The sequence below is a fragment of the Cryptomeria japonica genome, chromosome 10, assembly GCF_030272615.1.
Source record: "Cryptomeria japonica chromosome 10, Sugi_1.0, whole genome shotgun sequence".
NCBI lineage: Eukaryota > Viridiplantae > Streptophyta > Pinopsida > Cupressales > Cupressaceae > Cryptomeria > Cryptomeria japonica.
Window position 1 is genome coordinate 441,177,500 of NC_081414.1, and position 14,509 is coordinate 441,192,008.

General features: G+C 38.8%; 1 protein-coding gene across 4 annotated transcripts in view; it reads right to left on the reverse strand.

Moving 5' to 3' along the window:
• LOC131067551 (dol-P-Man:Man(5)GlcNAc(2)-PP-Dol alpha-1,3-mannosyltransferase) overlaps positions 1–6,015 on the reverse strand; it is a 119,420-nt gene extending 113,405 nt beyond the window's left edge. For 3 of the 4 annotated variants that reach the window (XR_009111836.2, XM_058002621.2, XM_058002619.2), the window contains exons 1-3: positions 5,776–6,014; positions 5,659–5,693; positions 5,444–5,581 (exon numbers count right to left, since the gene is read on the reverse strand). Coding sequence is in view for 3 of the 4 variants with exons in the window: in XM_058002621.2 (XP_057858604.2) it covers positions 5,444–5,581; positions 5,659–5,693; positions 5,776–5,878 (276 nt within the window). In the remaining variant the exon portion in view is untranslated. Of the gene's footprint in view, positions 1–5,443; positions 5,582–5,658; positions 5,694–5,775 lie in introns of all 4 variants that reach the window. The other variant, XM_058002620.2, reaches the window with a different exon arrangement.
• Positions 6,016–14,509: the final 8,494 nt, after the last annotated feature.

Genomic DNA, 14,509 nt, shown 5'->3' on the forward strand with positions numbered 1-14,509 from the left:
ATTCGAATTTTATACATTTCGAATTTTTCCCTCATCGAACTTCATTCGAATTTCAAAGTTGTCGAACTTCGAATTCGAATTCGAACCTGGTGACTTAGGTTACATCTTAAATGAAACAATTATTATTTAATATAATATTTATCAACAAATAATATTTATTAATATTTATTGATATTCATTATTAACTAAGTTACCGGTTTGGGTTCGAAGAACCCAGTACGCCGGTACGGCAAAATTTTGAAAAGGGGTTTGGGTTCGTTTGGGTTCGTTAGTACAAAAACATGTAAATTATATATATATATGCAGCCTATAAGCATGAATTAAGATTAGCATGTCACATAGCATCATATAAACAACAAAACCAACATAAACTTGTAATCATAGCATCATGATCATACCATAACAGCATGATATACATCAGGTTTAATATCAAAATGATAAAATATTCAAGTATCATTGTTTCAACTTTCAACAATTTAAAGTTTGATCATCAAATGGATTCTCTAATGGGGGTTTGGGGCAACGCGCCCAACGGGGTCAAGAGGCAGAGCCCCTAGCGGGGTCGAGGGGCAGTGCCCCTCGCAAGGTCCCGGGGCAGCGCCTACCCAATCAACAATAGGGAGAGCACAAGTAACACCAAATTACAACCTTCAAACCCACACGGAACTCCATGGCGTGCATCAATTTTCTGCTTTTTTAAGATGTCAAGAACAAGGCCAAAGAAGTCAAAATTATGATCAAGGTGCATTCTCCCGTACGGGAATTGTGTTTTCTGACTTGTTCTTTCGTACAGACTTGTGCTTCTCTCTTGGTTGTATGATGCATAAGCGTGTGGCTTGAGACATAGGGTCATTTTAATTTTTTATGTGGTGGAATTCAAAAAAACAAAATTGGGCAAAAAAAAATCCATTTTTGGGCTGTCAAACCCCTAGGTTCGACTTGGGTCCTCTTGGGTTCGCCTTGGTTCGAACCGGGCCTGTGAACCACGAACCCTGTCCGAACCACAGGCGAACCGGACCCGAACCCCGAACCAGGACCGTACCGGACCGGTACCAGGGGTCTAGGGGGCCGAACCCGGTAACTTAGATTATTAATAATATTCTTGAAATATTCAAATAAAAATAAATTCATATTAATATTGTAAACATTAATATTATATTACAACAGATGAATTGATATCATCGTGATGACAAACATGTGGCCATTAATCAATAAGCAAATCAGATTCATAACCAGATCAGAAATAAACCAAAGTACACTTCATGATCGGATCACTCACCCATCCACAATTCTGGTTGTATGATAATGTTCAATAAACCCGATGAACACTTACGCATTATCGATCCATAACAGATTATTCAAAGGAAATTCCATGATAAGATTGCTACCACAGAGCTTTGTTAACCAAGCAATATTAATCCAATCAAGGTAATTAAAGAATCAGTTAATGGCAACAACCATTACCAAGGGATACGATTATTGAAGCAATAGACATGCATCTATCCTTCAATGGTCATAACCTAAGTTGCCGGTTCGGGTTCGAGCACGGGTTCAGGTTCGAAGAACCGGTAAGCCAGTATGGCAAAATTTTGAAAAGGGGTTTGGGTTCGTTTGGGTTCATTTGGGTTTGTTAGAACAATATATATATATATATATAAAAGCATGAATTAAGATTAGCATGTCACATAGCATCATATAAACAACAAAACCAACATAAACTTGTAATCATAGCATCATGATCATACCATAACAGCATCATTTACATCAAGTTTAATATCAAAATGGCAAAATATCCAAGTATCATTGTTTCAACTTTCAATAGTTTAAAGTTTAATCATCAAATGGATTCTCTAATTCGTCATCCTCATTCTCCTCCTCATCATTGACATTGACATTAGATGAACCAATGCCAATGCCACTTAAACTTGCACTTGCACTATAAGTTTGCTCGCTATCTGAGTCATCAAATCAACAAGCTGAGAAGTGAAAGCATCCAAATCAGTATGCTCTGGCTCTATATCCCACATCTTCGTTTCCCCTTGTTTGTAGTCATGTTGCTTGTGTGAAATGAGCCAAGTTAATGTTTTAAAACTCACTTTAGGGTTAAATTTTAATTTTTTTATGTTGTGGATTTCAAAAAAAATTAAATTTTGCAAAAAACAAACCATTTTTGGGCCATCAGACCCTCGGATTTGACCTGGGTCCTCTTGGGTTCGACCTGGTCCGAACCAGACCTGTGAATCACGGACCCTGTCCAGACCATAGGCGGACCGGAACCCCAGACCAGGACCGGACCGGACCAGTACCAGAGGTCTAGGGGGCCGAACCCGGTAACCTAGGTCACAACCGATAGGTTGTGAAGATATTTATTTCCAATTGGATCAGCCATCAGCAATCATCGATTGAGTTTATATATTTGATATCTTAATCCAGATTGGATAGCTTGTGAAGAGCAAAGGCCGAAGGCCCATAATTGGGTGCATAGCTAAATCATCACCAATCAGAAATAGCAAGCATTTAAATATCTATCAGGAACAGCAATAGATCACTATTTAGTGACACCAAAAATATTACCTGCTTATGACAAATCAAACATAGCAGCATACTAAGGAGCAGGACGACATCATTTGCATTCAATCAAAGCCAATTCAAAGACAGCATATAGATATTATCGAGTTGCAGATCAGTATGCTACGTTCATGTTTTAATGTTTGTGATTTAGGCCTGCATTTTGTTCGGAATAATAATCAATGAATAGACCATATATATATATATGAATGATAATTAAGCATTCCTAAAGGAGTAGGGTAATAAGACTTACATTTTATCATACTAGGAATATCAGATGTATATTTGATTACATTCATATGCATTCATACTACATGACAGTTTATCATATTAGTGGCCTAGTCTTAATTCTTTTACCAAGTTCTATGAGTGGATAGGTTGGTGTGTGTAGGGAAAAGTGAGTAACCTATCAAAAGAGATGGTGAACCCAAGATGAGTAGGGACATAGTCCTGGACCTTGAGGGAGCCTCATTGTAGTTGCTGTCAGCATCTTATGAGAGTAAATCCCCCTTCCCTTATTAGGATTGGAAAATAAGCTAAGATAGAACTTAATGTAATGAATGTTAAATGTATTATGAATACTAATTCATGCAATGATTTAAGAAATATGAATTGAAGCATAATAATGTATAATAATATATGTTAATTATCGATAAACTGGTAGCTCTCCTAGTAGGGGACATTACAGTGGTGGTCGTAGGTTCTATGGGGAAGGCTTGATGGTGGTTTTGTCGGCTGGTTCAGTATGTGCTGGCCTTGGGATTTATGGCTTGGAAGCATCATTCTTCTAAAGGCAGGGATCCCTTTCTCAGTGTAAAGGTTTCCTACGACATTCTTTGTAAAAATTTCAAATGCAATAATTCTTCTTCGTTGAATCTTGTCAAGAGTGTCTTGGGTCCTTAAGGTATTGAGGATATTGGCATTTTGTGCTCGCAGGCAATCAATGTCTCAGAATTTTTACCTAGAAGGAAGGTCAGAATGCTGTCAGTGGACATGTGTAAATGACCGCAGTTTCTGTTGCAATTTTCACTGGTCGACACAGAGAAGTCTGTTTCGGGTGGGATTGGTGATAGCATTGAGGTTGCTGGTGATAAAGAATTGCCAGTGTCATTGAGATCAATTCATGTTTTGAATAAAAAGTTGTCGGCAACTGATCATGAGGTGCATAATTAATAGCCTTACATTAAAATCTTCGCATGGTTGTAAACCACCTATTGGTATCCCTCAAATGAGAGGCTTTAGAGGCGCAATCAGCTCTTTTATATTGGCCTCTTTGGCCACTGGTGTTATGACCCATGTAGAACAGGAGGAAAAAATAACTCACCATGTTAAGTTCGCTACATTCGAGAACTGTGCCGGCACCAAGGTGGCAGAGCTAAGACAAGTGATAGCAGTAACTACGGGATGGACTTGTGGGTTTAAGAAAGAGGCTGGTGTGGGCTGTTCGGTACATCGTGTTGGTGGGTGGGAGATATCCTGGGCTTCTTAGCCCCTTTTTCCTTATTGACAGTTTTCTGCTCGGGTGTTGCTTGGGGCTGAGCATTTTTGTTTTTGTTTTTTTGGTTTTGGTTATCTTTATTTGGCCATCCCTGTCTGAGTTTGGCGGGTTTTGTCTTCTTTCAGTTGTTTCGGCTCTCTTCTTCAATCTGATGATTTTGCATCCTTGTATTAAATTTACCCTCTAACTAAATATTGAGTTAATATCATTTGTTCTTTTCTGTTCTTAATTTATTTCTCTCATAGAAGTTCAGCCCATTAGAAGAAATCACCAAGTTGCAATTTTGAAATTGAATGTTGTGTTTCAGCATTTTGAGAGTGTTAGTATATGCAACTGTCTTTGAATGTAGGGGAGAGGATCCAGTAGTTGTGCACCCTAATTTCGCGCTTCTCAAAATCTCAAGTGAAAATTTCAAATCACTCTCGATATTTTACAGCAGCTTACTTGGCAAGTCCCTTGCTATAACTAAGGTTTTAGGGTCACATCATCAAATATGATGCCACATCAGCATGTTTTTTGCCAAGGTGTCCAGAACAGCCCAAAAAAAAGGGTGAGAACAATAGTCGTGCAAAAGGCGGGTATTGGCTATGGGGGGGATTATTTGCACCACCCCAATAGCGTATTTACAGGTATCCCCCGTGTAAATACACTATCAAGGAGGTGCAAATAATCCTCTGCATAGACCGCACCCAAAAGGGGCCCCCATACTTGTGCAGCTGATGTGGCATCACATGATTGGTTGCTTTCTACAACTAAGGGTACATTTCATTCAATTATGGGTAGTTATCATTAGCAATAACGACTTTAAAGTCACAACTATTGATACAATGTTGTCAAAAAATTGAACATTAAATCAACAAGTATGGATATTAATCAACAATTTCTATCACAACAATTCAAACCGACTCAATTACTCCCTGCTTGATTTTGATTTGTCCGATACCAAAATAAGGATGCTCAAAAATCATTTGAAATATAACAAAGCCTGTATAGGGTTTTTTCATATTCTGTTGATGTTTTTCCCTACGTTCCCGTATTGTTTCATCTATTTTACAGAAACTTCAAGATCTTAATCAAAGGAATTTTAAAAACTGCTAGATATTGAGATTTTTACTTAAAAAGCCGCTGACTTTAAAATTCCTGAGTTTTAATTCAAAGTTTTTCCAAGTGTGATTAGAGGTAATGCTTAAAAAGTCAGCACGTTGTTTGTTATTTGTACATCCAAATTTCTAAATAACAAAGAAAGTGTCGGCTGCTCATTTTTTAGGCATGACAGCAAGTCCGCGCAAGGAACGTAACAGTTTGATATGCCTTGGAATACAATAAATTGGCAGAAAAGCAGAAACATGAGAAGATGGTTAAGTATGAATAGGATACCTGAGCAGGGAAGAGTGCGCCCCCAGTAAGAAAGCGAATGACGGAGAAGGAATAGAGAAAACCCGCAGGATAGACTAGGGGCCCTGTGTCTCCTCTTAGCTCCGCATAATTCCTTTCCCCTTCCATGAAACCTTCCACCTGCAACATCCACATCCACATCCACATTCACAAGCACATCCATCAACAATAAGCCTCAATACAATACAATACAATACCTGTGACATGTAAGCATCCCAGTCGATCTTCGTGTCTGTAAACAAACATCTACAAATAAGTTAGGGCGGATCACGTGAATCAAAATGTTAGAGAAAAAAAGCAGCAAATTTAGTTACATGGAACATATTTTATGATGGCCGCAAGCACAAAAATTTCTGCAACTAAGACAATGGCAGCTGCAAGAGCAGCATTGGTATCCCTTTTCCTCGGCCTCTCCATGTTGGCAATTACAAAGATCAGAGAACGGAGATTTTCTAGCAGTTGAAGTGGTGAGTCCTATATGAACAACATCTACGCCATTCTAACCATCGACCAACCAAGGTTCCAGGGAAGGGGATTGTAATATTATTATTTTTCTGTGTTATGAGAGCTCTTTTATTAGTGTTATTATCTAAGTTTAAATATTGTAAACTAGTAATTGCATTAATAATAGTTTATGTGGATAGTAATATATATTTTGAATAATATATTGGAAGGTATGAAAATCATGAATAATAAAAAATTAAGTCTGAATGAATGTAAATTTATTTAAAACTAAGTTGTACAAAATATTTTTATGATATAAAATATTTTTACAAACTATATATACGATTAATTTATGAAATTATTTACATTGAATATATTTGTTGTCTATTGTTGAGATATCTTCCTTTTTTTATGAATAGGCAATCATAATTTATTAGATTAATAAAAAAGTTACACTATTCACAAAAAAAAGTAGGGGGATATAGGATCACCCCTCAAAGTTTAGACGGGTAGAGCCCAAAAAAACCATCAAATGCAAGTAGCACCCAGAAGCATGGCAAAAATTACATAACAATTGCAAAGCGGCTAAAGCAATTCTAGTGGGAGGCGGAAGTGGATCCTTATCATTTGTAGGACTCCATACATCAGTGAGGTTTGGAAAATCATACGGGAGGGTCCAACCCTCACCAACAATAGCACACTCCTTTGTATTCTCTTCTCCATGCACAGGAGAAATGGCTAGAGCCAAATGAGGACAAGCCTTGGACGTATAGGGCTTGTGGGCCACTCACTACAACCAGTAGCAGAAGGAGCGATGCCTCCAAATCCCCACCCACCACGAGCAGGCGAAGGAGAACGTCGATGGTGGAAATCACAGCCACCGGACCATCGGCGAGCCTGAGACTATGACGTCTAAGAGCAGCGGGAAGAAGAACTATGCCCACAATGTTGCCCACGAGGTGAGAATTCACCCTGTGAAGGGGGATGATCAGGAGGCACTCTAGCAATCGTACAAGCTCCTAGACGTGGGCCACCTCAAGGGTGACCTTGTTGGCTTAAACCTAGATCTATAGCATAACATTATTACATATACAAGCTTTAGCATAAAGTGAAACCTAAGTATCAATGGATTTGTGAGAAAATAAAATAGCATTTATGTCTTTCCATAAAACAAAGAGAATTTCCATCCTGAAAGCATGCCATATTTAGGTAAAGGAATGAGGGAAACCAGGAGGGTCTTCGAGTAAGGTCATGTGCCAAGAGAAAGGCTCTGCCTGAAAGGCCTAAAGAAATCATGAATCCATCTCCAAAAAGTTTGAGCCTGATGACAATACAAAAAGAGATGCATAAAAGTCTCGGGTTGTCCACAAAGAGGGTAGCATGGATCCAAAACCCCCATGTGTTGCAGGCGAGCCGAGAGGCAAGCCTTGGAAAAGAATACACCAAGAAAAATGGGCAAGTTTTGGCTCCACAATGCAAGACCAAATACCAAGAAATATGCATCACCAAGTGGTAGAAGTCAACTACAAGTGCCATCTCAAATTCAAAGAAGACACCATAGGAAGGCATGAAGAAAGTCATCTGTAACCCAGAGAATGTTTGTATCGGGAAAATGAAGTTTGGGGGTACCACAACCAATCTTTCCACCAAGGCTTCACAAAGGGAATGCCCAAGTGGTGAATCATCTCCATGGGAAGAGCCAATAAGACAATATCAAACATTTGTCGATCTATTTGAATGAGCTGGAACTGCACCCGTAAATCTTCCCAAGAGCAAATGCTCATGGAAGCTCTAGATAAGAGATCTTTAGGAGTACAAATGCCACGCTTGTGAAAGCGTAAAGCACTCACTCCAGGGACTTTAGCCAGAGGACGCCCTTGGATCTGAATGAGGAGTGACCACGAAAGGTTGTGATGATTAAAAGAATGACCATCACGAAAACCAAAGCCATTCCATCTAAGCCACAACTTGATGCCCTCCCAGACACGCCATATGCTTTTGGCAACAAAAGTGCCTTCGATGCGAACAACATTCTTCATAATAAGAAGGATTTGAAAGCCAATCCCCTTCCAAGCAGGTTTATTAACCAGATATCCTAAAGAAATACAATGCCTAAGAAGAACTTTCCAAGCCTCTGAGCCAAAGATGGCTCGTATGGCCCACTTGACACATAGAGCTAGCCCTTGTTTCTGGGTAGAAAGTAGACAAAGACCACCAGATTCCCAAGGAAGACAACAGAACTCCTACGCAACTTTGTGAAAGCCAAAGTGAGCAAGAGAAAACCCCCACAAAAAATCTCTCAAAAGCTTCTCAAGCTTCAAATATGAAGCTTTTGAAGGAGCTCAGCAAGAGGACTAGTAAACATGGGTGGTTGCTAGCACTTTGGAGCAGATTTAAAATTTCCCCGCAAGAGACAGGGGCTTGGTGAGCAAGTAGGACAAATTTTTCTCAATCATGGCAAGAACTACATTCCACAGGTCCACCGAGGAACCCTAAAAAGAAAAAGGGATGTCCGAGAACCTGAAAAACTTCACCATGATCTAACTGTTAGACACAATGCACCACTAAGAGGGGGAGGGGGTGAATCAGTGGTTCTCAAAATTTCCCCTTTAGCAATCCTATGTGAGCATACCAGTTAATGGATCTAACTCAATGCAGACTTCCGGTTAGTAGGGAGACCAACACAATTGCAAGCACACAAGGGGACATCACATAACACCAACATATACGAGGAAAACCCAAGATGGGAAAAACCTCGGTGAGCAATGTTGTTGGAGTCTACTGCTCCAATCCAGCCTCACAATGAAAACTATTACAATGTTTAGGGCACCTACCCAAGGAGCACCAACCCCTGCACTAAGCTACAACTCAGTGTTCACAAAATAATCATCAAATACAAAAGTAGTTGTCTTGTTACAAGTGAATCTTGCAACCATTTCATGTATCTCACTCTGTCGGTGAGACCTTCTCTGCTACACCTACTCACACTTATGTTGCTCTCTTCTGTTGCATAACTGTCGGTCAACTCTACCAGTAGACCTCTCATCTTCTTCTTCTCAGTTGGATCTCCACCTTACTCTCTTCTCTTCACTGGTATAACACTTTGTCGGTTCTCTGTCTACCTTCTCTGCAGCCTCCTTCACTTATGTTATGTCGGTATGAACACTACCGGTTCTTCTCTCCACTCTCCCTCTTGTCTCAAATAATTTCAGAGCATTTGGCTGATTTTCTCTCACATTCAAAAGTGACACACTTTGCAGTAGCACAATATTCTTCTATTCAGCATCAACAAACAATCTCTTTGGCCTTCATACTTATAGCCAGTTTTTCCTGCCAAAGCCCAATTCAAAATTTAGGTGGTTAGGGTTTCCTCACCATCCTTGAGGCAAACCAAATCCAATCAGATTCTTCCCGATCTGATCTTCCTGGCAACCAACTATTCATCTCTACCATTGTCGCACTTTCCAGTACACATTTTCCAAATATAGGAAACACGATCCTTTACCTCGACCTGCATCTGTCAAACTACCATTAGTGTATTTGTTGTTTCCTTCTCAAGGTCATCTTACAATCTGATCTTCTTGCTTCGATCCAGGCGCCAACTACTCCCTGATTCTTCTCTATTGTTCATTCTTCCTTGAGCCACCCGCTTCTAATCTGATCCACAAATCACGGGATCCATATTCAATGCACACCTATCGAGATACCTAACTCCACACGACACTTCACCAACCTCTACGGGCTTGCCACCTTGACCCCATGTGGCATCCACATCAGCCAATTGTTGACTTGGCTCTTTAAGTCGGTCCATATAGGATCACTGACCAAAACACTCTACCGGTTCTTCTTTCTTGTCGGTTTACTAACCCTGCCGGTATCACACACTGTACCAGTTACCTCATTATGTCTGCACTTGTTGAACTGTTGGTGGAACACCTTGACCGGTCACCAGACATGTCTATCCATAGCATGCTTATTCCCACAAGGTGGGAAGACATCTGCATCTGCTCAGCTATGCCTTCTCCCTGATCATCTCAGACCATATCTCAGCCGGTTTGTCAAAGTGACAAACCCTTCACTCTTCTTCTGTACCACTTTGCCTTCTTCATCATCAGACTGAATATCAACTCATCTGGTTTGTCAAGATGACAAACTCATCAATCTTTCACCTGTCTAGGCAACTCAACATGCCTTCTCAGTCAGTCCAGTGCACAACCCTAATCTTATGCACTTAAGGCATTCCCTCAAATCACCAGTAGATCTGGTGTGAACCTTCAAACACCCGCCTTTGCCTCATCTACCTTATCTCAAGGGACTATGATGCACACAATGCATAATAGGAGATAAGCTCCACTTACCGATGGAGTGATACCTGTCATCTGCTTCTTGCAATGTATTCATGTGACTTCCCTATTTGTGCAACATTTCTTCAAACAGACACGTGTGATCCGGTGTGGGCACATTCACTGTCAGTCATCTCTCCATATGGTGACTACAACTTCATCAGGTGGGAGTCTTGTTGTCCTTCAACCTCACAGCATACCGGTGACTTGTTCATTCTTCTCTTCTGATGTTGGTGTGATTTAGGTAACATTCTGCCTCTTCATCACAAACACCATCCAAGCAACCTGCTCATTGTCAACACTCCATTTGCCAATTGACATACTCTCCTTGTTGGGGATACATTGTACCGGTATTTGTAACCTTACCATTCCATCCACACAAGTCAGGCACTAACTTGTGTACTGGTGTCACCAGTGATCACTCTTCCTTACCTTACCGGTGTTCTGCAACACAAGGTGATATCAAAGATATCACATCCTTTACTCCTCCATAGTAGTGTTGCACAACCATCTCTTCTACCGATAGTCATCCCATACCGGTTGACATCAATGACAACACTAACAACTTCTAGCCAAACTAGAGAAGCCATGAGGGAGTAGGCAGAAAAGATTGCTTGTAGCACTGCATCTTATGCCATTGAATATGAAGCAATCGCTAGTGAGGAGGGACCTCAAAGAGATCAATCCGGACCAATCGGCAAGAGTAACACACCGGAAACACGAAGATATGATGGAGGCAACGCAAAACAACTTGTTTTATTTCATGAAAATAGATTACAACTAACCGTTAACAACCGAGTTACAGCATAACCGACTCACAGGCCTGGTAGAACATACATAACAGGTCACAACTAGGACCTTGAATCTTAGGATCTATCTTTTATGCACAACCTCACTACTTTATTCTTCTGTTTATTACATTCTAATGCGCAATTACAATTATATATATATATATATATATATATATATATATATATATATATATATATATATATATATCCAAAGGATCCAGTCGGCCCAAAAGGGATCAAAACCCGAAGAACAAGACCAAACGTGTAAAATAAACAAGGTCGGCCTTCGCCAAGAGATTCCTCTAGAAAATCCAGAGGATGAAACATATACAGTGGAAAAAGGTTGACCACACACCAAGGAACATTAGAATCAACACCCAAGGCTCAGCAAGCTTCAGAAGGGGTTCTAGTAGATCACCAAAATAGGCCCAGGCAACTGGTAACAAGAACTGTCAACCGGTAACAGGAAACTGTCAAGGAAACCGATAACAATATCTTGTCGAAAAATGATCCAAATGCAATGCGGTTTGGAAAAAAGAAAGATGATCAAGTCTTCAAGTAGAATCCAACTCCGTAGGATCTGGTGAGCCAAAATCGGGACACATAGAAAGAAAAGTTGAAACTACAAATAGAAAGCAAAATAGAAAGAAAATGTTTTTGGTTGATGCAAGGTTGCTATGAACTAGGGATGCTCCTGCATCAGACATTTGAGGTTATTGAAAAAGTGAGCCTCTCACTTTGTCGGGGTTAGAGGGAAACCAAGGCGGTCTACCTTTTCCTGAGAAATCCAAGATGAATCTTCAACTGGTCAGTCCTTCCACTTCACAAGATACTCCTTCTATTGACTGTTATGGGTACTACGCCAAATCCTACTATCCAAAATCTCTTCAATCTAATCTGGTTCCTTCCGGGGCAACTGTTTCTCCAAATCTGCAATATTGTCCTTACTAAATTCTAGTTCATGATACTCATGAAGATCTGCAATGTTAAAAACAGGTGAAATACTCTGACTATCCGGTAACTCCGCTTCATATGCATTTCCAGAACTGAACTTCCTCAAAATCCTGCAAGGTCCAAACTTCTTCATATGCAACTTGTTATAAGTTCCAACCGGGAATCTCTCTTTTCTTATATATACCATCACTTCATCGCCAACTTCAAATTCCTTATGTCTCCTCTTCTCATCTGCCTTCTCCTTATACTTGTTGTACGTGTCTTCCAAATGTTGCTTAACCTAAATATGCAAGGTTACCATGTGATCTGCAAAATCTTTTGCTTCTGAACTTCTCTGGTCTTCACTGCTAATATCTCTCAATTCTTATATACCTCTAGGATGCACTCTAGTAACAATCTCAAAAGGTGTTCTTTTGGTACTCCTATTTACTGAATTGTTGTAGGCAAACTCTACTTGTGCAAGGATCAAATCCCAACTTCCAGTTTTATCTCCAACTAAACATCTCAACAAATTTCCCAAGCTCTGGTTAACTACTTTTTTCTGTCCATTAGTCTGTGGATGAAAAGTAGAACTGAACTTCAAATCTGTCTTCATCTTCTTCCAAAGTGTTCTCCAAAAATAGCCAACAAACTTAGTGTCTTTGTCTAAAACTATGCTCTTAGGTAATCCATGCAATCTCACCACTTCCTTGAAAAATAGGTCTGCTACATGCAATGCATCCAATGTCTTCTTACAAAGTATTAAATGATCCATCTGTTGGAACCCTAAAATTTGCAATTTTTAGAATTCCAAATTCCAAGACAAGGAGCAAGAAAAATTCTATATATATATATATATATATATATATATATATATATATATATATATATATATATATATATATATATATATATATATATATATATATATATATATATATATATATATATATATATATATATATTGAATAGGTACAAGTAATATATTTTATATTTGTTGCACAATATGAAACCATAACATAAACACAATAATGGGCATAAAAAATGGAGTGTGAAGCACCAAAGGGGGTATTTACATCATTTAAAGACCATTTATCCATTATATACCCATAAAATAGCCTTAAAATACCTCTAATATGCCTAAACAACTTGTAAAGTGACAATTAATTACATAAACTAAGGCAATTTCGGGATTTGGAATTATTTTTATTTAAAAGGGGGGTGTCTTTTCACCCAAAGGGGTATGAAAACCATTCAAACACATATATATGTGTGATGTAAAATGTAAAGAGAGAAGAAGGAGAAGAGATAGAAGAGGTGGAGGCAATTTTGTACTTTAAAACTTTTTATCAAAAATAACCAGTTGCATTTTCTTTCTCATATGTGTTGAGAGTTAACATATTTTTAGAAGGTAGTTGCTTATGATATTATCTAAAAGTGGATAAGGTTATTTGTGTTCTTCCAGTAAAATTATGTGTTTCATATTGTAGATTTGGATAAAAAAGATTTACTCATGAATTGTAATTGTTCCTTGTATTTCTTCCTTGGATGGTCTCTTAAAAGTTAGGGTTAAATCCATTCAAGCAGTTTACAATATAGACATCAAAATAGAGCTCATAAGAAACAGTAACTGACAGACTTACCAAAAGGGGTGGGTTTAAAAATTGTCTCATAAGTTTACACAATAAGTCCTGAAGAAATATAAGACTCTGTAGCCCAAATAAGAGGAAAGGCATTGGTCATTTGTAAACAAACCCTTTAACCATACCAATTACCCTTTACTTTTAAGCATTAGGATTAGTAGAGTAGATATAGTAGGTAATTTAGCCAAAGTGTAACATATATACTTTTACAAGATACATAGATCAATACACACATCTGAAATCAATCTGTTTAAGAAACTTATGCCATTCTGAGACTAGGAGATATCAGATTAAGACACTAAATTTGCTATAAAAAGCATTAGCTGAAGGAACAACTAGTGAGTAGGTATACCCGCCTAGGTCCTGCAGAGCCTAAAGTGAGAGAGTTAGTAACCAAATAGGTTCACTCTATAAGTTGGCCAAGTCAATTGGAGGGTTTGATCATAGGAGTTGGCATTTCCTTAGAACCTATCCAATCTGTTGATTTGAGACCCAACAGATTGGCGACTCTGCTGGGGAAGAATTATAAAAACTCTGTTGTGGGAGAGAACTCAAAAGAAAGAAATAACTTATGTCCTCTATGAAAGAGGTGGCGACTCTGTAAAAATGAAAATTAAATGAAAAAGATCAGTAGCATTCAGTATGTTTCAATATCCATATTTTTATGAAGAAGCATCTTCAGAAAAGAAATATGCACAGTGGAAACCACAACCACAAAGAGATAGGAATATTCCAAGAAGATTTAAGCCATTGGATTTCGGTAACATCCCTGAGTATCCAAATGAATTTCCCTGTGAGTTGAAGATCTATATGTTGAGGTTCCATGGAGATGAAAGAGAATCACCAATTGGGCATCTAAAATCATTTTATTGGTTTATTGAGACCTTCAGAATC